Source organism: Pezoporus flaviventris, unplaced genomic scaffold, assembly GCF_033815535.1.
Source record: "Pezoporus flaviventris isolate CSIRO_AGI_PZ_B2104156 unplaced genomic scaffold, CSIRO_AGI_Pfla_v1 ptg000078l, whole genome shotgun sequence".
Classification (NCBI taxonomy): Eukaryota; Metazoa; Chordata; class Aves; order Psittaciformes; family Psittacidae; genus Pezoporus; species Pezoporus flaviventris.
The window spans coordinates 588,811-607,422 of record NW_026892626.1 but is presented as its reverse complement, the minus strand read 5'-3'; the positions used below and the strand labels follow the sequence as shown (position 1 = coordinate 607,422).

General features: G+C 45.9%; 3 protein-coding genes across 46 annotated transcripts in view; 2 read left to right on the top strand and 1 right to left on the bottom strand.

Moving 5' to 3' along the window:
- The window catches only part of MAPK8IP3 (mitogen-activated protein kinase 8 interacting protein 3), a 79,785-nt gene extending 76,506 nt beyond the window's left edge, over positions 1–3,279 (top strand). For 32 of the 33 annotated variants that reach the window (XM_061473827.1, XM_061473825.1, XM_061473822.1 and 29 more), the window contains one exon: positions 389–2,723. In XM_061473827.1, the coding sequence (XP_061329811.1) occupies positions 389–510 (122 nt within the window). In that variant the 3' untranslated portion in view covers positions 511–2,723. Of the gene's footprint in view, positions 1–388; positions 2,724–2,840 lie in introns of those variants that run through there. The other variant, XR_009746967.1, reaches the window with a different exon arrangement.
- A 1,700-nt stretch (positions 3,280–4,979) lies between these two features.
- MRPS34 (mitochondrial ribosomal protein S34) lies at positions 4,980–7,406 on the bottom strand. The gene is made up of 3 exons (XM_061473893.1): positions 6,948–7,406; positions 6,581–6,623; positions 4,980–5,692 (listed from the first exon to the last, which is right to left on the bottom strand). Exons 1-3 carry the CDS (start codon positions 7,263–7,265, stop codon positions 5,415–5,417), a joined length of 639 nt encoding a protein of 212 aa, XP_061329877.1. The 5' UTR covers positions 7,266–7,406; the 3' UTR covers positions 4,980–5,414.
- Positions 7,407–9,846: 2,440 nt separating this feature from the next.
- The window catches only part of GLYR1 (glyoxylate reductase 1 homolog), a 63,871-nt gene continuing 55,105 nt past the window's right edge, over positions 9,847–18,612 (top strand). For 2 of the 12 annotated variants that reach the window (XM_061473871.1, XM_061473867.1), the window contains exons 1-3: positions 9,850–9,991; positions 12,070–12,106; positions 13,380–13,459. In XM_061473871.1, the coding sequence (XP_061329855.1) occupies positions 9,954–9,991; positions 12,070–12,106; positions 13,380–13,459 (155 nt within the window). In that variant the 5' untranslated portion in view covers positions 9,850–9,953. Of the gene's footprint in view, positions 9,992–10,863; positions 10,957–12,069; positions 12,107–13,379; positions 13,460–18,612 lie in introns of all 12 variants that reach the window. The other 10 variants (XM_061473870.1, XM_061473866.1, XM_061473863.1 and 7 more) reach the window with 7 other exon arrangements.

The following is an 18,612-nucleotide window of genomic DNA, read 5'->3' as shown; positions in this document are numbered from 1 at the left end:
CCTGTCCCTGCTTGTGCCTGCAATGCCACAGAATCTGTTTATGTCCCTGGAAATTAAAAAAAACACTGTGCCACTGGCTCCAAACATTGCTGCTGCACTGTGGTCACCTGCGCTACTTAAGGGCGCTTGGTGTTACAAACATCGGCTTCCCTGAAAGGAATTCCCTGCTGCTGGAGATTGCTTGTTCCATCCATGCGGTCCTGCTTCAGAAAAGCACCATGTTGCTACAAACGTTCTCCGGGCATAAAGGAAGATCTCAGCTCATGATGTCTGTTGTCAGGCTGCCAAGATTGTATGAGGGGTATGGGTCTCTTTGGAAGTATTCCAGAGCACTTGCAATTTGGGATTTTCTTTCTTGCCTTTTTTACTCTCTGTTTTCTCTCTTCAGGGGATGGAGAAGATGATGAGACAGAAGAGAATGCAGGAGACACCACCCAGGTGAAGCCAGTACTTTCTAAGGCTGAAAGGAGCCACATTATTGTGTGGCAGGTATCATACATCCCTGAGTGAGAATTTCTCCTTTCCCACCAATGTAAGTGTCCCTCCTCCTGCCTGAATGCCAAGATGTACATACAGAACGCCTGCATTATCCTACTGCTGGAAACCGACCCCAGACAACTGCAACAGCTCCTGCCTCGGACTGTGACCCCCTTCTCACCTCGCTTTCATCTTGAGCCCTTGCACTTTCTGCGTGGTTGGGTTATTGTTCTGCTCTGGAGCTGGCATGTACAAGGAGAGAAATGACAGTGCATTGATGAAGTGAGGCTGGAGCTACAACTGTGCAAAGCCTTTGCCCAGTGCACAGGAGCTGGCAGCTGATGGTGGTGGGTCAGATTCTCTGGCAAATTGTCTCACTTCCACCTGCATGAGAAGAATGTGCATCCCCTGCCAAAGCAGTGGTGGTGAATCACAACTGCTACAGCATCCTCGCAGAAATCCTTTCTAGTTCACCAGTGGACTCTTCACCTTATCTACCCTTAAGCACAGAATAATGTCCCACAGACTGAGAGCAGGCAGGTCTAAGGAGCTCTCAATAGAACAGAGTGTCAGGGCTTGGGCAGCACTTACGCTCTTTGGCTGGAGAAGGCAGCAGTGCCATTACTGTGGGAAACGCATCCTCCAGACTTGCAGGTGGAAAGTCTTCTTTTGCTGCTGTTGTTGCAGCAGTCATGTGCTGGCTGACTGCATGTGTCTGGAGAAGATTGGGTGGTAGTCTCAGATGGGAAATGAGTGACGGTGGAGGCTACAGAGCCTTTGGAAACTGGTAGTAAAGGGGTACTAGAGCCTTGCTTTTTTAAGAGCAGAAAAGGCAGCAGTACTTTTAACTCCCCCTTCCAGAAATGCCAGGTAGAGAAGAACCCTTGAGTTCTTTCTCAAAGGTTCAGGAGAAAGTTACCTCTGCGTAGCATTTGTTGGCTTTTAAAGCACAAATGAGGGCAGGTGATGTTTGTCTGCTGTGAATTATGCATTAACACATTGAGGCTACCTGGACTCACAAGGCTGTGTCCCAGTCACAGGAACTGTCCGTTTTCCCTCACACTGTGGCTGTCATTGTAAAGACATTGTAGATGCAGTTGAGGTACAAAAAGGCTATATATCACCTGAGGTCACACAGAGAAAGGAACTGAGGCCAGATCTCCCAGTCTCTTAGCTAACATCATGAGCATTGTATTTATTACTAAGTAGTTTGAAAAGCTGCAGACTTCTGACTCCTGGAAAGAATTGACAGCCCTTGAGAAAAAGGCGTGCTGGCCCTCATTGTGTGAGCAGTGCTGGGGGATTGCAACTATATGCCCTGCTTACAAGAGAAGCAGCAAAAAATGGGGCCGGGGAGAGTGGTTCTGAAATCCTGGTACAGAACATGGCCACTCCTGATGTAGAGGCAATGGTTTGTCCTCCCTTTCTGACAGTGGAAACAGTCCTGTCTTCACAAGAACAAGTTCTGTTTCCTTTGAATGCTCCCTTCTGGATGTGCAGGACTAGATTGAGTAGCAGTTGTTAGCAGTGGATTTGGAAGCCTCTGGTGGTCATCTTGTTTGTTCTCTGAGCTGTATAGCAGTTGAGGGCTCATGGGGATGTCCGTGTGCCAGTGTGATGGTATGGGAACAGCAGGGGGAAGCCTCCATCTCCTCGAAGGCTCCTGGCTGTGTCCTATGCTTGTTGCCAGAGACCAGGCTGCCCCCAAGGCTGGTGGTCTTAAGCTACTCATGTGCTGCAGGAATAGAATTCCCAGGGGAAGCTCTGACATGTGGCATCTGTCTCAATGCAGCAGCACTGAAATGATTTTTGAATCCAAAGTTCAGAAAAGGCTGAGGCTTACGTTTCCCCTCAAGGAGGCAAGAGGGACATCTCTGGAGATGCTACCAGAGTAGAGCCACAGCAATGCCCGTTGACACACACCCACACCGAGGTGGAACACAGCTGGACAGTGTCCTCTGGCCGTTGGCACACTGGGCTCTGTGGCTGGCATGTGGTGAAGGGATGCTTGGAGCCACCACCAGTGTGTGGGAAGACCTTTCACCAGGGACATGTCACCAGGGCACTGCTGACAATGCCAGGCTTTGTTCACTTCCCCAAAATGCTTTCTGGTAGGAAGAGCTATTTGGATCACAACAGAGTGTACTGGTGTTAACAAGATCAACATTCAGAGCACAGATTCCACAGACATGTAACAGCTGACCAGTTAGGGCCAGGTAAAGTTTAGGATTTGGGCATACTGAAGAGGAGAGGATTAAAAAAAGCCCTAGTAGGGCTCAGTTTGTTGGCTCTGTCTACTCTATAGGGAAATAGAGAATTGCAGTGTTCTTACCTCTTACTTTTTGTTCTCTATCTGGTTTTAGCAGTTGAAGTGACAGTACTTGGTTTCCTGTCAGGCCTTGCACCCTGCCAACATAAAGGAAACCCATCTCAGGCCTCTGTCAACAGGTTCCTTTCCAGCTCAGTGCAGAAGCGCGTGCCCAAGAGGGGCAGCTACAGCTGAGTAGAACCAGCCTCTGCTGTCAGCTTCTGGAGGCATTTGGTGGCTGCTGGGCAGCAAAGTAATAACTGACTGGCTTCAACACACTTCCCTGTCATATCTCCACTGTGATGTATGTAAAGTATCTTGTATGTTATGGAAGGATTTTAAAAAGTGTCTTAAGGCCTGTAAACTCCGCTCTTTGGTCTGAAGATGGCATTCTGTAAAGAGACTGCTGTGTCAGTATGTTCCCATGCTTTATCCCCTACGCTATGAAACTATAATCCATATCTGTTCTGTATGTAATAAATGTGTTAACATCAGCAAGTGTGGGACATCTTCCTGCAGAGGCACTGGGAGTTCTGCTCAGTGTTTAATAGCTTGAGGGCACTTAAAAGGGTGGGAATGGCAGCTCAGATATTCACCATTAAGCATTTTAGTGTCAAGGAACGAGGTGTGGATTGTTCACCCTTCACCTGTCGGAGCAGAAGGTCCTGCAAGCCACAGGTGCAGCCTGTAGCTTCCAGTGTCAGAAGCAAAAGGAAAAAAAGACAACGATTCTGCTGTCCTGGGGTGTCCCCTTCAGGTGAGCTGCAAGGGTTAACACATCAGGCTCAGCTTTCAACACTCAGTTTGCCAATGTCTTCTGTCAGTACCAGGTGGTACTGACACAGGAATGGCTGATGTTCAGCATGCAGGAAGTGAGCTCCTTTTAGTCCCAGCAGCACTTAGACACATTCATATTTATTTTGTAGAACTGCATTAATTCAATATGTACAGCTATTAATTCAGTGGCTGTACATAGCAACAAGGGAGCCACCTCCTTATACCCCACCAGGGTACCTGAAGTGAGCCACCTCCATGGTTCCAGGCCAGGTAAAGTACCATAGGCACTGCTCCTGAGGTAGTGGAAGCACCATTACAATGACGTTTGGAAATAGGCCCTAGGGCCTATCCTGCACTCCTGGGTCTGCAGTTGGAGCAAGGCACTGGATGAAGTGTGTGTCTCACACCCACCCAGGTGGGTGCAGTCATCTGTGCACAGGTTTTGAGAGTGCTAGCATAGCTCCTGGTGTGTTCTAGGCAATGAATCCAGCACACAGTAGAACAGGACTGTGCAGCTTTCCAGAAGGGGACCTTCATGATGAGACAAGGCTCTCAGGTTGCCCAGGGCTCTGTGTGAAGGCACCACTGCCCTCTGCCAAGTGTAAGGCCCTGAGGTCACCAGCAGGCCATGATTGTCCTGATCAGAACAATCCCATCCATGCATTGGCCCTTTTCACTCATGGTCCAGGAGCCTCATTTAAGCACTAGCTGGGGCCTTTAGTCTGTGCCTGAGCTGTGCTTGTCTCCAGCTGCTCCTAGATGGACCCCTTGGACTTGGAGGTTTGCATTAGATGATCTGCAATGGTCCCTTCCCTCCCTAGTCATTTTATGATTCTGTGCCTTATGGTATATTATCTCCATTTGCCTTTGCTCCTGGCCAGGCTCCCTGGATAGATGGTGGTCATGGGTCATTTCTTGATTTGTCTAGGGCTGTTGGTGGACCCTGTTAACAGTACTTGGCTCTGCCCTTTGTGGTCAGATAATTCTTGCATAGCCAGAACTGAACTGCATTGAATTCCTGGCAATGCAGGACAGAGGACTAGGTTGTTCTGCTCATCCCACCTAAGTCACATCTACCCCTCCTCTCCCATCTTGCTTGTCCTCAGAAATGTGCTGGTTCAGTAGCACATTGACCATGGTAAAGACAGCAAGGCATCAGCCCAGCACCTGTCGGCAGAGGCTATGGAAGTCAGAGACACTGTCTTCCATCCAGAGCAGCTGCAGTGGGAAGTCTCACAGCCCCAGTGTTTGTGCTTCTGGCAACACTCTGGATTTTCCCTCCTCTGGCTTCTCCCATTGCTTCTGAAGTCAGTGAAGCAGCAGCCCTACAGAGCAATGAGAGATTACCTCTTACCAGCCTTTGCTCCTCATCAAAGGACCAGCTCATGACCTCCACGCACTGAAAAAAAATACCAGGTTTTCTTCAAATATTTATTTTCATTAGTAGATACATTCATACACAGTTCTGTGAAATAATGCAATATTCTCAATCATTTTTGTCTGATTTATGTAGGACCCAAATTATTAAAAACCCCCAATGCTCTTAAAAAAATAATTTTCAGGCTGAAAAGGAAATTGTGCTCCAAAGAATTGCAGCTAGATGACAGGAGCTATGCGTTCAGAAACTATGCAGGGAACCAAGAAGGTTCCTCTGCTGAGTCCAAAGCTATGGTAAAAACAAAGCTGAATGTATCTGCATCTTTCCTTCCAGACGAGGTGACTGTACAGGGCTGGGGAGAAAGTCAGGAAACCTGGACACACCTTATCGCAGTGGACAAGGGAGTCTTCTGCAAGATGCTGTACTTCTAACACACTGAGAACACATGGGAAGCTCAAGACATTGGACAAGTCTTTATACTGGTGTCCCTGTAGTTTTTTTCTTTGCACATTGACAGGGAGAGGCCATGACCTTCTCCAGGTCAATCATCGGCTCCTCTGTGATTTGCTTTCCCTCTTTCTGCCACTGCGCCAGGATCATGGCTCGGAGCAAAGGTGGGTATGGCAGGAACCGAATGATCTTCTCCTGCACCGGGGTGAATTTCTTGAAGGCCTCCTCCTCGTGTTTGGGCACCATACGCCAGTCATGGTACATGACTTTGTCAATCTCTCTCACTTCTTCTTCAGTTTTGCCTGAGAAAAGATAATGAACACAGTGAACAACACTATCCACAACAAACTCCCTCCAGGAAATGCAACAAGTTTCAGCTCTAGGATACCAAAAATCCTACAACTGGCAATAACTAGTAAAGGAAGTTTCTCAAATGATCCGACAGTATCTTCCCTGCTATACTCTAGGATCCCACTTCTGTCCTTGGAAATCGAAAGAGAAACAGGCTGAAAGGAATACAGGGAAGTTGTTCCAATTCTGTGGTTGACTCCCTCTTTAAGTTAAAATGTCACTTTATCTGTCCAGTTCAGTTTCCATGGCTAAGGGACAAGAGTTCTTTTCACTGATTACAGTTCCCTGGGAAATATTAAAAATACCCAACACCTTTAAAAACTCTGAATGAGAAATGTTTCAAAAACTCTAGTAAATGACACTCATGTGCCTAATATAAAGCAGCTTTAGAAATGCTAACTGAATCCCTCAACTCCAAGTGTTAATTTAAAATCCCACTAACATAAGTTTACTTGACATCACTCCTATTTTACTGACAATTTTACCTGGAATACCTTCATGCATTCATTTTATGTTTTGCTTTTGAAGACTCAAACTAACCTGTCACCTCACTTAACTCCCTGAATGGCATGCTGTCCTTCTCCATAGTCAGCCTACACTGGCTATCTCACAACATTCCTTAGAAAGACATCCTGTGGGGGCCAGATCCCAGCACTGGAAACCAAAACATGCAAAATTTTGTCATTGACAGATCTGAGAAAAACTTATTTCCCAAGTAGGAAGGCTGTGGTTTTCCTGCAGCTCTCTCACCCTCCCATATGCCTCCACTTGTTATTCTCTGGTCCCACTTACAGATGCTCTCTCCAAACCTCACATGTAGGAAAATAAGTTGGTTTTACCTCTGAAGGTCAGGTAACCCCAAGCTCTTCCATGATCCATATTCTGCAAAGAAAACAAGAACCTGTTGAACGGGGAATGGCTTTAACCTGACAGAGGGGGGACTGAGATGAGCTCTTAGGCAGAAGTTCTTCCCTGTGAGGGTGCTGAGGCACTGGCACAGGGTGCCCAGAGAAGCTGTGGCTGCCCCATCCCTGGCAATGTTCAAGGCCAGGCTGGACGGGGCTTGGAGCAACCTGGTCTGGTGGAAGGTGTCCCTACCCATGGCAGGGGTTTGGAACTGGATGAGCTTTAAGGTCCCTTCCAACCCAAACCAGTCCGGGATTCTGTGAAGCAGTGGGCTGTGAGGCGCCGGCGGGGTGGTATTACCTCGGCCATGTAGTCCGCCTTCACCTTGGTGATGACCCAGTAGCAGGGTTCGTCGTGCGCCCACAGCCAGGACTTGCGGGTGACGGTGCGGCCCACGCCGAGGCGCGGCAGGCGGCAGAGCAGGGCCAGCAGCCGGTTCTCGTATCGCACGTCCTCCCAGGCCAGCACCGGCAGCCGCTTCTGCGTAAGGGGCCGCCGCATGGTCTCGTAGTCCAGGGCGAAGCGCTCCGAGTCCCGAGGCCGGTTCTTCAGCGCGCGGTACTCGCGGATCTTCTTGGCCATGGCGGCGATGGGCCGGTGCAGCTTCTTGCGGGCCATGGCGCCGTCCTGCAGCACCGTGCTCTCCGCCACAGACCGCCGCGACCCTCCACTTCCCGCCGAGCCCGGAAGCCGCCCGGAGTCCTTGTACAGCGGAACACTTGTGCAGTGGCGCAAGCGGCCGGAGGGACACTATCTCCTCACCGCGTTCCGCCGCTCGCGGAAGTGTGTCGGCTGCTCTCAAAATAGCGGCGGGGGGCAGTAGCGCCCCCGCGTCCTACCTCCGGAGCTCTCGGCGTCGGTTCTGCAGACACAACACAGCCGTGCAGCACAGATTTAAGGAATAGAAAACTGTAGGTCTGGTTGTATTAGCCCCTGGATTTTGGCTACAGGCTGGCGTCCTGGGTTCGCCTAGGATAGAGTTAATTCTCTTCTTAGTAGCTGGTGCAGTGCTGTGTTTTGACTTTAGCTGAGAACAATGCTGATAACACACCAATGGTTTAGTTGTTGCTCAGTAGCATTTACCCTGGTCAATGACTTTTCAGTTTCATGCTCTGCCAGTGAGGAGGGGCACAGGAAGCCGGGAGGAAGCAGAGACAAGAACACCCGACCCAAACTAGCCAAAGGGGTATGCCATACCGCAGGACGTCACGCCCAGTATATAAACTGAGGGGGTGGGCTCACCTGGAGTTGCTGCTGAGGTCAGGCTGGGTATTGGTCACCAGGTGCTGAGCAACTGTATTGTGCATCACTACTGGTTAATAGTTTGATGGTCTTTTTCCTTCACCTTTTAGCTTTATATTCTCTCCTCTTGATCTTTCCCTTATTATTAGTAGTAACAGTAGTATTACACTGTACTTTAGTAATTGGGCTGTTCTTATCTCCACCCGCAGGTTTTACATTCTTCTGATTCTCCTCTCGGGGGTGAGGAAGCAGCTGCTGGTGCTGAGCTACCACCTGTGTTTCAACCACGACAGCTGGTAAATTTAACCTCTCGGGAGAAAAGTGGGTTTTGGTTTTCTTTTTTAAACCAATACCTTGTACTGAAGTGAATGCATCCATTCCAGTACTGCTACAGAGCCCTTTACTGAAGGCACTATAGTGAGACAAGGAGGCACAAAAGTACAAAATGTAAACAGTTCTCAGTAATGTTAAGTTTGATGGCTTTGTAATGGAAAATAACTGCGGTGCTTGGAAGTAGTTGACATAGTTTCAGGCCCTCAGTACAAAAGGTGTGAGAAAAGAAGAACAGAAGGACAGGACCTGGGATGGGGACTAGCAGATGTCCAGGATGAGAGCAGTTAAGCTAACTGATAAGTAGAAGGCCAGGATGATTGCTACGTCTGTAATGTTAATTAAGCTTGTTGGGAAAAGTAAACGACCCTTAAAGACCATCACATTTTTGTATGCATGCCGGAAACTTTTTGGAAAATGATGTAATATGCTCAGTGACCATATAAGGATGACCTGTATAGCAATTTGGGGACACACGTTAGGAGGAGCTACCCCCGTGTCTCCCGGCGCCGCAATGAAGAATACCTGCTTGTCAACTTGAAACTGTTGGCGAGTTTGTTCCTGGAGTTTTCTCCGAATCAACAGAGACTTTTTTGTCAGCTTCCAAGATGGATGTGTGAAGAAGTGGAGAGAAGGGGGTCCAGGCTACACAACATAAAAAAATGCTTTTTTTTTAAAGGCTGTTAATGCTCTTAAAATAGGACATTTTCTCTTAATATGGTACATCTCTTGAAAAAGGACAGGCCTGTTGTAACAAGGAGGACATACCTGAATAAACTGATAAACACTGATTTAGAGTAACAAGATACCTGACCTCAGTCCACTCAAATCTGTGAGAAAAGGCAGAGCAATTAAGCCACTTATTACAGGGTACAGTTAGTACAGAGTGAGCATGTTGTATCCAGCACACCTGTTAAGCTCATACCCTTTAAGGCACTTAAGGTTTCTGTGGGGGCCCAGAGCAGAGAGGACACAAGAATGCTTGAGGAGTTGTGAAACTGGTTGAGTCAAATGTGCAGAAAGGTAACGCCTGACACAGATTCACCAGGAAAAGCTGGTGTAACCCTACAACAGCCAGCGAGAGACAGCATCTCCCGGCTGCTACGGCAGGCGAGCAGGTGCATACTACATTCTAAACCTGACCACTTCCTCGTCTGGCCTAACGGGGGTCCGTGGGAGATACACGTGCAGGTCACAAACGCTCCTTCGTGCCCAGCCAGCCCGCAGAGGCTGCACCTGGACAGCGAAGTCCCCTGGATAGTAGCAGAGTCCTCGGTCTACTTTTCCTCATGGCAAAATCCCGTATTAAAGTACACCCCTTCACTGCGGGCTGCTGCAGACACTCTGGGAGCAGCGCCCTGTGCCACAGCGGGAGAACCGGCACCGCCACCGCAGTATCGTAACCGCTTGCTCCGACGTGTTCAGCACAAAATCCTGCTGCCTGACGGCTCCTCCTGAGACGCTGGCGGCAGCGGGACAGCCTGGGGCCAAAGTTGGACACACACGCCTGTGTCACATCCAGCTCCAGCGGCAGCCTGACGCCATTACAATACTGCCCGTCCAATCGGCGTCGCAGCCACTGTCACGTGTCGGGGGAGAGGTCAGTGACAGCCCTCCCTCCCACATGACGGGGGCTGCCCAATCTGCGCTGCCGCTGTTCCCCTCCGCTCCCTGCGGCGGTGTCGTGTTGTCCCGGCAGGCTTCGCGCGGCGCGGCTGGGGCTCTGTCGGTAAGATGGCGGCCGTGAGCCTGAGGCTCGGAGACTTAGTGTGGTGAGTGGCGCGGCGGGTGGCGGAGGATGGCGGGCAGACACTTCCTGTGAATGAGGCTGAGGTGCTACCTGTGGCAGACGATGCGCGGGCGGGGGGGGGGGGGGGCCGGGCCGGGGCTGTGCCCTGCCCGGGGGAGCGCGGCGGGAGCCTGAATGCCATGACGAGCGCTGTCACCCCGCAGCTGGGGGGGGATTCCCGACTCCTGGCTGCGGGTAGGGAGGGGTTCGGCAGCGCAGCGGGTGGGGAGGGTTGCCGCCCGGGCGGCTGGTAATGCTACTGCTGTCCCTCAGGGGCTGTGTGAGGTGGGGCGGGGGGGGGGCGGCGATCCGCGGCAGTGTGCTGAAGCGGGCCGGGAGCAGGAAGCCTCGGTTCTTGGCCGGGCCCGCATTGGAGTCTAACGGGAGGCGGCGCATAAAACCTGTGTAAGGTGGAGGGAGTGAGGGGAGTCGCGTCGGGGGCCGATCGTTGCGGGGCTCGGTTGGAAATACGGTGTTCTCCCAAAGGAGGTGAGAAGGGACATAAAGTTAGTAGGTGTTTAGGGAGAGTAGCGATACAATTTCTTGGCAGTGCTTTAAGGAACCAACACGGCAAATCGGGAAAACAGTGGTTTTTTTTTTTCACGTTAGGATGTCCCTTTTGTAGTTCACAGAAGCCACTTTGTCACTCCAGTTCTGCCCTCTAATTGTTGGAGACCTGTGATTTTTTTTACCTGTATTTCCTGATCAGAAGGCAAATGCATCAAGCCCTGCAAGCACTCATTCTTTAAGAGCATAGGCTCTACTGTACTTCATAGGCCACGGTGTCCTGCTAGGGTTTGCAAGAAATAGCTAATTCTCAACACGCAAGTGCATGCATTTATATTTATATCCCAGATAAAAAGAAGCGCGTGCGCCATGCTGTGCCAACTGCAGTTTCTCATCCGAAAAACTGACAATGCTGTGAAGTTGTCTAATTTATATAGCAAAGTAAGTACAGATTGGTTCCTTTTAGCAAATAATTTTTTTTTTTTTTTGAAGGCAGATTTGGGGAGTACGCTGCTCACAGTATTGGAATGCAGATTATCCTACTTTAGTTTTGTACATGACAACCTAGACAGGTGCTATCCCTAGAGCCGTCACAGAAGAGCTCTGTACAAAGACAGTAGCATAGGAAAGGCTTTGATGAATGTCGTGTTCAGTACAAGAATGGAGATACCAAATATGAGACACGGTCACTGTTCCAGCTCTTGACAGCCTTCCTGCCTGAACATGGCTGTGGAATAGTCTGTGCAGCATTGCCATCTCGCAGCAGCTTGCTGAGAGTTACTGGTTTGGGAGTGGTGGTCTCCACAGGTTCTTTACCAGTCTCTTGCAAGACAATGACTGATAAGGTTTTGTGAAAGCATTGCCACCATGCTGAGGGCTAAGACTAATGTCTCCTCTGTGACTTAAGTACTTTTGTGTAGTTTTCATAATAGATTCATTTGCAAGTGTAGGAAATAACTTTTCTGCCTTTTTAAATGGCTCTATTATATCTTTAGCATGTCTTACTATGGTGGTGAGCACCTGAAGAAAGTGGTATGGAACTGTTCAGGGAATCCTGCCAGTAATTCTTTCCTGTGAGAGCTTTTAAGTATCTCAGTTCTCTGAGCTGGAAATCAGTGGCTGCTCTGCTCACTGGACTGTTATGTCTGATGACTATAAGTTACCAACCTGAACTTTGGTTTGATTGCTTGCATCAATATGTTTTTCAGTTCCTTGTGAGGGAATATCCAGTATTATGGGAGTAATAAGCATTGTAACACTGTGTTTTCCAGCAGTAGCGGTGCTGCTGCTGATCTGTTAATGTAAATTCTGATAAGACTAGTGAGATCGTGGTGAGAGGCTTAGTTTAGGTGCAGGTATCTAACAGTGTAATGCTAGTATGTCAGCTGGGTGTTCTGTCTGTCACGATAGATTTAGAACGTAAGTAATACAAAATACAAAAAATGTAGCATAATCCAAAAAGGTAAACATGGGATAGCTGGTTTGTTTGTTTGTTGGTTGGTTGGTTTTTCTTTTCCTCTGGTTCTAGTGCCTAATACTTTCTTTTTTCTCTAGGGGGAAGCTGGGCCGGTATCCTCCATGGCCAGGAAAGGTGAGATTTGGCGGCTGTTTGGTTTTTATAGTATTTTTTTTTTGTGTGTGTGTGTAAGGTTTTGGGTTTTTTTGTTTGTAGTTGTTTTTTTGTTGTTTGTTTTCCCCATTATTATTGTATTACTTTCTTAGGTTTTTGTGGTGTTTTTTTTGTTGGTTGGTTATGCTTTTTCCTTCTACACTGAGAGAGTTTTGCCTGAAAGCATTTCAGTTGAAGATTAATACTGGATCTTGTTTGTTTGTTTTGTTTTATTTTATTTTATTTTGGTTTTTGTTTTGGTTGGGTTTGGTTTTGTTTGTTTGTTTGTTTGTTTTTAATACAAATTAAACTGTGAACCAGTTTAGGGCTTTATTTGATATAGTTCAGCCTGTCACTGACAGCTGTTAGTTCAGATGGAATCAAAAGTAACAGCAGTTCTTCCATCTCTGAAACTGATTGTGTTTCCCAGATTTACTTATTTAATTCCTATTGGTTTCTGCAAGGTAAGTTTCTTTCCTCCCATAGTAAGTTGGTTGGTTAAATGCACTGTGTTAAGTAATAGAAATAGTCTGTCTTCTCAAGATATTTTTTAGAGCCACGTTTTTTGAGTAATCCTGGGGTAGGAAGTAGTTTAACTTTCTCTTCTGGTTTGGTTGGTCGGTTTGGATTTTTTTTCCTGATGAAAGGCCAAAAAGATTTAAAAAATTGTATATGCCATTTTTATTATTTCTTCTTCTCTGTAAGAACTTTGTATTTATTTTTGGTGTATGTATGAGGATTAAGCATGCTGAGAGAACAGCATGTGGTAGGGTAAAGTGTTGTTGATGTGGTTTGTGGTTGTGACGTTTGGTTATTGGATCAAGTGGACTCCATGCTCCTCTAGAGCTTTTCTGGTGTCAGCTGTGTAACTGAATGACAGCTTTTTTCTAATATTTTAAACTTTATTAGCAATCTGTTGTGGGTGTGAAGACAGAGGTTTAGATGGAAATATTATTAATGCCAATTTTAAAAAGATTGATAACTTATCTATTGGAGATAAGGAGAAGAAAACCTCACTAATAGTGTAGTGATGCATCCATGGAATTTGGGTACTTTTTCATTTTGCTGCACCCTACCCATGTCTAAGGAAACACATGGCTTACATATTTACTTGAAAGACTTGTACAGATTCAGGATTCTCTTCCTAATCAGGTAGAAAAAGCAAACAAACCTACAGTAGCTGTAACACATGACGTAAAATCGTAAATTTTCATTTCAAACGTGCTTTTTAACTTTCACTTCTCATCACCTTCAGATTGTTAATCCACCTAAAGATCTGAAGAAACCTCGTGGGAAAAAGTGCTTCTTTGTGAAGTTTTTTGGAACAGAAGATCAGTATGTACCTGCTTGTTTTCATCTGGGCAAAATACTGTGCTATATAATAAGGATCTTTCACAGAAGAAATGTTTACTAACACAGTACAGTGGAACTTTGCAAAGGATTGTCTTTTATTTGCACTTAAAAATAAACTATCATTGCATGCTATAGCTGCTCATGTGGGGGTATGAAGACTGGAAAGACATCTCATAACTAAATCATGTTATGATTTCAGTTGCTGCTGTGAAGAAAAGCTCTTGATAACTTGCCATTTTTAGGGCAGTAGGTGTGACATGACAGGGTTAGATTTTAGCCTGTGTGTATGAGAAAGGTACAGCTAATGAGTGCATTTGTTTTTCTGCTAGAGGAATAAACCAGCACTATATTTGATGTTTGTAAAAGAATATACTGTCATACCTGGTAACTGAAAAGATTCTTGCTGTGCTTTGAGAAGACTTTACAGTACAGGGAAGCAAAAACTATTGTAGGCTATCTTTTTCAAGGCAGAATTTATTGATTTGAAGCACATCTACAAAATTGTAGTTGTCTACACTTAGATAGTTACAAACTGGAAAACAAACAAAAAAAAAACCCTTCAAAACTGCCCAACCCCACCAAGAACTTCAGGATTTCAACAAACTGAAAATTATTATTCCCCCCCCCCCCCTTTATTTTCTGTTATTTTGTATTGAGTTATGCAGTAAGGGAGAAAATTGCAATTACCTGTGGAAGACTAGAAAACCCTTAACTTTTTTCAAAAAGGTAACTGAAACCATTTAATGGATGTTTGTTAAGGAAATGATTGAAAATAATAAATTCTTTTTGCTCAATATTTAAAAATAAATTTCCACTAAGAACTGAGGTCTAAATTTGATGGAGTAGAGTGAATGCTGCATAATAGTATGAACTTTAGTTGGATCTCTAGTAGTCTAGGGCATGTGCAGTTGATATGAAGGGAGAGAGTGGTTTTTGGTGGTGAAGTTGTTGGACATGGTTATTTGAGCAAATCAAGTTCTAAAGTTGAGGAGATTGACTCTTTTTATCCTGATTGTTCTTGATTCTTTTCACATTATTGAATCAATTACAGAGATGTTCTGTGTTAAAGACATCCCAGAGAGACTTTGATGTGCTTGTGAGGTGGGCAGATGCCAACCTTATGAAGTTTAACTGTGCCAAGTGCAAGGTCCTACACCTGAATCGGAGCAATCCCAGGTACAGCTACAGGTTGGGCAGAGAAGAGATTCAGAGCAGCCCTGGGGAGAAGGACTTGGGGGTGTTGGTTGATGAGAAAATGAACATGAGCCGGCAGTGTGCGCTTGCAGCTCAGAAAGCCAACTGTATCCTGGGCCACATCAAAAGGAGCGTGACCAGCAGGTCAAAGGAGGTGATCCTGCCCCTCTATTCTGCTCTCGTGAGACCTCACTTGGAGTATTGTGTACAGTTCTGGTGTCCTCAGCATAAAAAGGACATGGAACTGTTGGAACAAGTCCAGAAGAGGGCCACGAGGATGATCAGGGGACTGGAGCTCCTCCCGTATGAAGATAGGCTGAGAAAGTTGGGGCTGCTCAAGCCTGGAGAAGAGAAGGCTGCATGGAGACCTCATAGCAGCCTTCCAGTACCTGAAGGGGGGCTATAGGGATGCTGGGGATGGACTATTCATTAGGGACTATAGTGATAGGATAAGGGGTAATGAGTTAAACAGGGAAAGTTTAGATTGGATATAAGGAGGAAGTTCTTTACTGTAAGGGTAGTGAGGCACTGGAATGGGTTGCCCAGGGAGGTTGTGAATGCTCCATCCCTGGCAGTGTTCAAGGCCAGGCTGGATCAAGCCTGGGGTGAGATGGTTTAGTGTGAGGTGTCCTTGCCCATGGCAGGGGAGTTGGAACTAGATAATCTTAATGTCCTTTCCAACCCTAACTATTCTATAAGACAAATTTGGAAAAAAGTGGTCATGTGTGGTACTGTAGCTGAGATTAGTAACAGGAATGCAAATAAAGAATTCAGAGCTTCAAAATAATCGGGATTTATTGCACGATTCTAGAGCTCTGGCAAGGGAAAATCCAGTTGTCTTTCACAGTAAGGTAGTGTGGTGGTTGTCATGTCTCCCCCTCCCATCTCCAGCTTGGGAAATTTAATCATTTCCTGTTAATAATAATGATTTAGAAATTTGCTCACTTTGGCTGGCATACCCTGCTGGAAAATTAAATAGAAATTAATGCTGTCCCCTTTGTTCTGCTTTCAAATTAATTTTAAGAGAGAAGCTTGTGTGCCTGTTCTGTCCTGACTTGGAAGTTTAAAAGGGTGTGCTGGCTAGAACACAGTTAGGACAGCACAGTTTAACCAGGATGCTGCTTGAGAAAATCCTGATCTTTGAGCGTTATCAACCAAATCAGGAAAAATGTAAATTATTTTACTTGAAATGTGAGCTTCAGGAGAAAAATCCCTTTAACTATTTTGTGGAGTAAACTAATGTGTTCTGCAAATACTTTTTTCTAAGTGCATGTAAACAATAAGTGGAAAGACATAACTGATGAAATGTCACTACTCAACATACTGAAGAGTGTGACAAACAGGATTATGCGAAGTTCCATCATTGACTGTAGTCCATGTTGTGATGAGTGCACTTACTCGTACTGATATTCTAGTGTATATTGCTTCTGTTTTCTAGCACTTCACTCTTTCTGACACTTTCAGGTTTGTAAGGTGATGTTCCTTTATCACTGATCCATTTTTATACTTCTATTCTTGCTTTATTTGTCAAGGTTCAACAGGTAAGGATACAGGTATAAGATATTTGCCTGTTGTCCAGTGTGTATAGGATGAAGGTGATGCTAGCTGCTGAGTAGAATTCCTCTCACAAACTTCTGAGGCTGGTTGCTAGCCAGTTTGTTGATGGGTAGGCAATCTCTCTATCACTTGATAGTCTTATTTTCTTATGAGGTTTCCCAGGTGACTGAGGTGGTCAGTAATGCCACAGTTTCAGGCTAAGTAAAAGCTGTTTCCTCCTGACTTAGGTGGCTTCAGTTTGCCATACCAAAGATTAAGGAAAAAGCTTTTTAGAAGTGAGAATTGGTGTGCATGCATCTGAGTGGAATGGAGGGGTAAACATAAACATAGTGATGAGTTTGAAAGTGGCTTTGGTGTAGTGTATAGATAGGTTTTGATTATTTATAATTTAAGAAAATGTGGTTTTCCCAGTGCAATGCTGCAGCGACTAAGGAAATACATTAACTGGGAGGCTGTGAGTAGTTTTGGCTAAAGACAATAAATTGGGAGCATGAGTACATTCAGACTGTGACCTAAGACCTGGCTTTTTGATAAAGCTTCTACTGAGCTCTGTGTTCCTTATGTTAATTGTACAGGTGGAGTCAGTTGCTTCTGATGTGATGCACATATTCATGTAGTGCCTCTTATTTACTTGTTCTCCACATTGATAAGGATATTTTTCTAGTTTGCCTAGGAGTTATTTTTCTGACTGCCTCTTCTCAGAGCAAGTCACAGTAAAAGGGTTCTTCATCTAAAACTGAGAAGACCTGATGTTTACTGCCCATAGACCTGGCAAGGATGTAATAACATCAAAACATGGGAGTATAAACAAAACAATTTTAATTTAGTCTTTCTAAATAGAAGTGAACTTTGAACTCTTACCTGTGTTTCTAACTGTGCTTTTAAGATAGTTTTTTAAGTCCCCTTTCATTTCCCAAGCTACAGTCTTGTCCTAGAAAGTCTTTGTAGGTCATTCTGGTAGTCAAGTATGGCAGTATAAGAACTTACACTTTCTTATATATGTGCCTTTTTGCTTTTAGTAGTTAGTACTAATAGACTGGCAGGCCCACAGCTTGCAAGCCTGTCTTAGTGTGCTTCATCCAGTTCAAAATATTCTTACATTTCATAGCCTGCTTGGGAATTCATTATATCACACTGTTAAAAATCGGAAAAAAAAATATTTTGAAGGTATCATTCTACTGTTTTTTGTAGAAATAGTAGCAAGAGTCCTATAGTTATCAGAGATGTGTGCACAAACATTTAGCTTGTGTCTCTCCCTCTTCCCCCTTTAGATAGTCTGTAATAGCCTTGCAATAACCTTTTAATAGGTCTTGCAAGTCATATATATCAGTCTTAATAGGAAGCTTGAGTAGTCTGTTCTTACTCATAGCACTTTTATGAAGCATCAGAACAAAACTAGTCTTAATAAATGTAGCTGAGTCAAGGGGCTCTTCCTGATTTGATGTGTTAACTTAAAAGTTGAAAGCTTGCAATCCAAGATAAGTATAATAATCTGCAGTCTGTTGCAGCCCTGAGAAGGACCTGGGGGTTTTGGTTGATGAAAAGCTCCGCATGACCTGACCATGTGTGCCTGAGCCCTGAAACCCCTCGTGCTGGGCTGCATCCCCAGAGCGTGAGCAGCAGGTCGAGGAAGGGGATTCTACCCCTCTTCTTCCAGCTCTGGGGCAACAACGCAAGAGGGATGTGGAGCTGTCCAGAGGAGGACACGGAGATGCCGCGAGGGCGGAAGCAGCTCTGCTCTGGAGAGAGGCTGAGAGAGCTGGGCTTGTTCAGCCTGGAGGAGAGGAGGCTCCAGGGAGATCTTAGAGCAGCTCCAATGCCTAAGGGGCTGACAAGAAACCTGGAGAAGGGCTTTAGACAAGGGCCTGTAGGGACAGGACAAGGGGGAATGGCTTTCACCTGACAGAGGGGAGACTGAGATGAGCTCTTAGGCAGAAGTTCTTCCCTGTGAGGGTGATGAGGCACTGGCACAGGTTGCCTAGGGAAGCTGTGGCTGCCCCATCCCTGGCAGCATTCAAGGCCAGGTTGGATGGGGCTTGGAGCAGCCTGGTCTAGTGGAAGGTGTCCCTGCCTGTGGCAGGGGCTTGGAACTCGATGAGCTTTAAGGTCCCTTCCAACACAAAACAGTCTGAGATTCTGTGATAACTCAGCCGTGAATTAATGCCCTAGAAAAGCATTAGTGACATTACATTACTGAAGATGTCATATCAGCATGAGAGATTTCTAGATATAGTCTTTCTGAAATGTTCGTTCAGGTCCTGACATCAGAAAACAAAATTTGCCAGGTATTAGATGTGGTACTTCTTGGCAATCTGAGGGTACAGGCCAAGCTGCCAAGCGGGAGTTAGCTTATAGCACTGTTTTTTCTCAGCTAGGCAAATTAT

What these genes read in the sequence shown, in the direction of transcription:
- MRPS34 (XM_061473893.1), bottom strand. Translation starts at nt 7,265, where the DNA reads ATGGCCCGCAAGAAGCTGCACCGGCCCATCGCCGCCATGGCCAAGAAG. An exon ending in AGGCGGACTACATGGCCGAG is followed by an intron (nt 6,624 to 6,947) that starts GTAATACCACCC and finishes TTTTCTTTGCAG; the next exon opens with AATATGGATCATGGAAGAGC. An exon ending in GGGTTACCTGACCTTCAGAG is followed by an intron (nt 5,693 to 6,580) that starts GTAAAACCAACT and finishes ATCTTTTCTCAG; the next exon opens with GCAAAACTGAAGAAGAAGTG.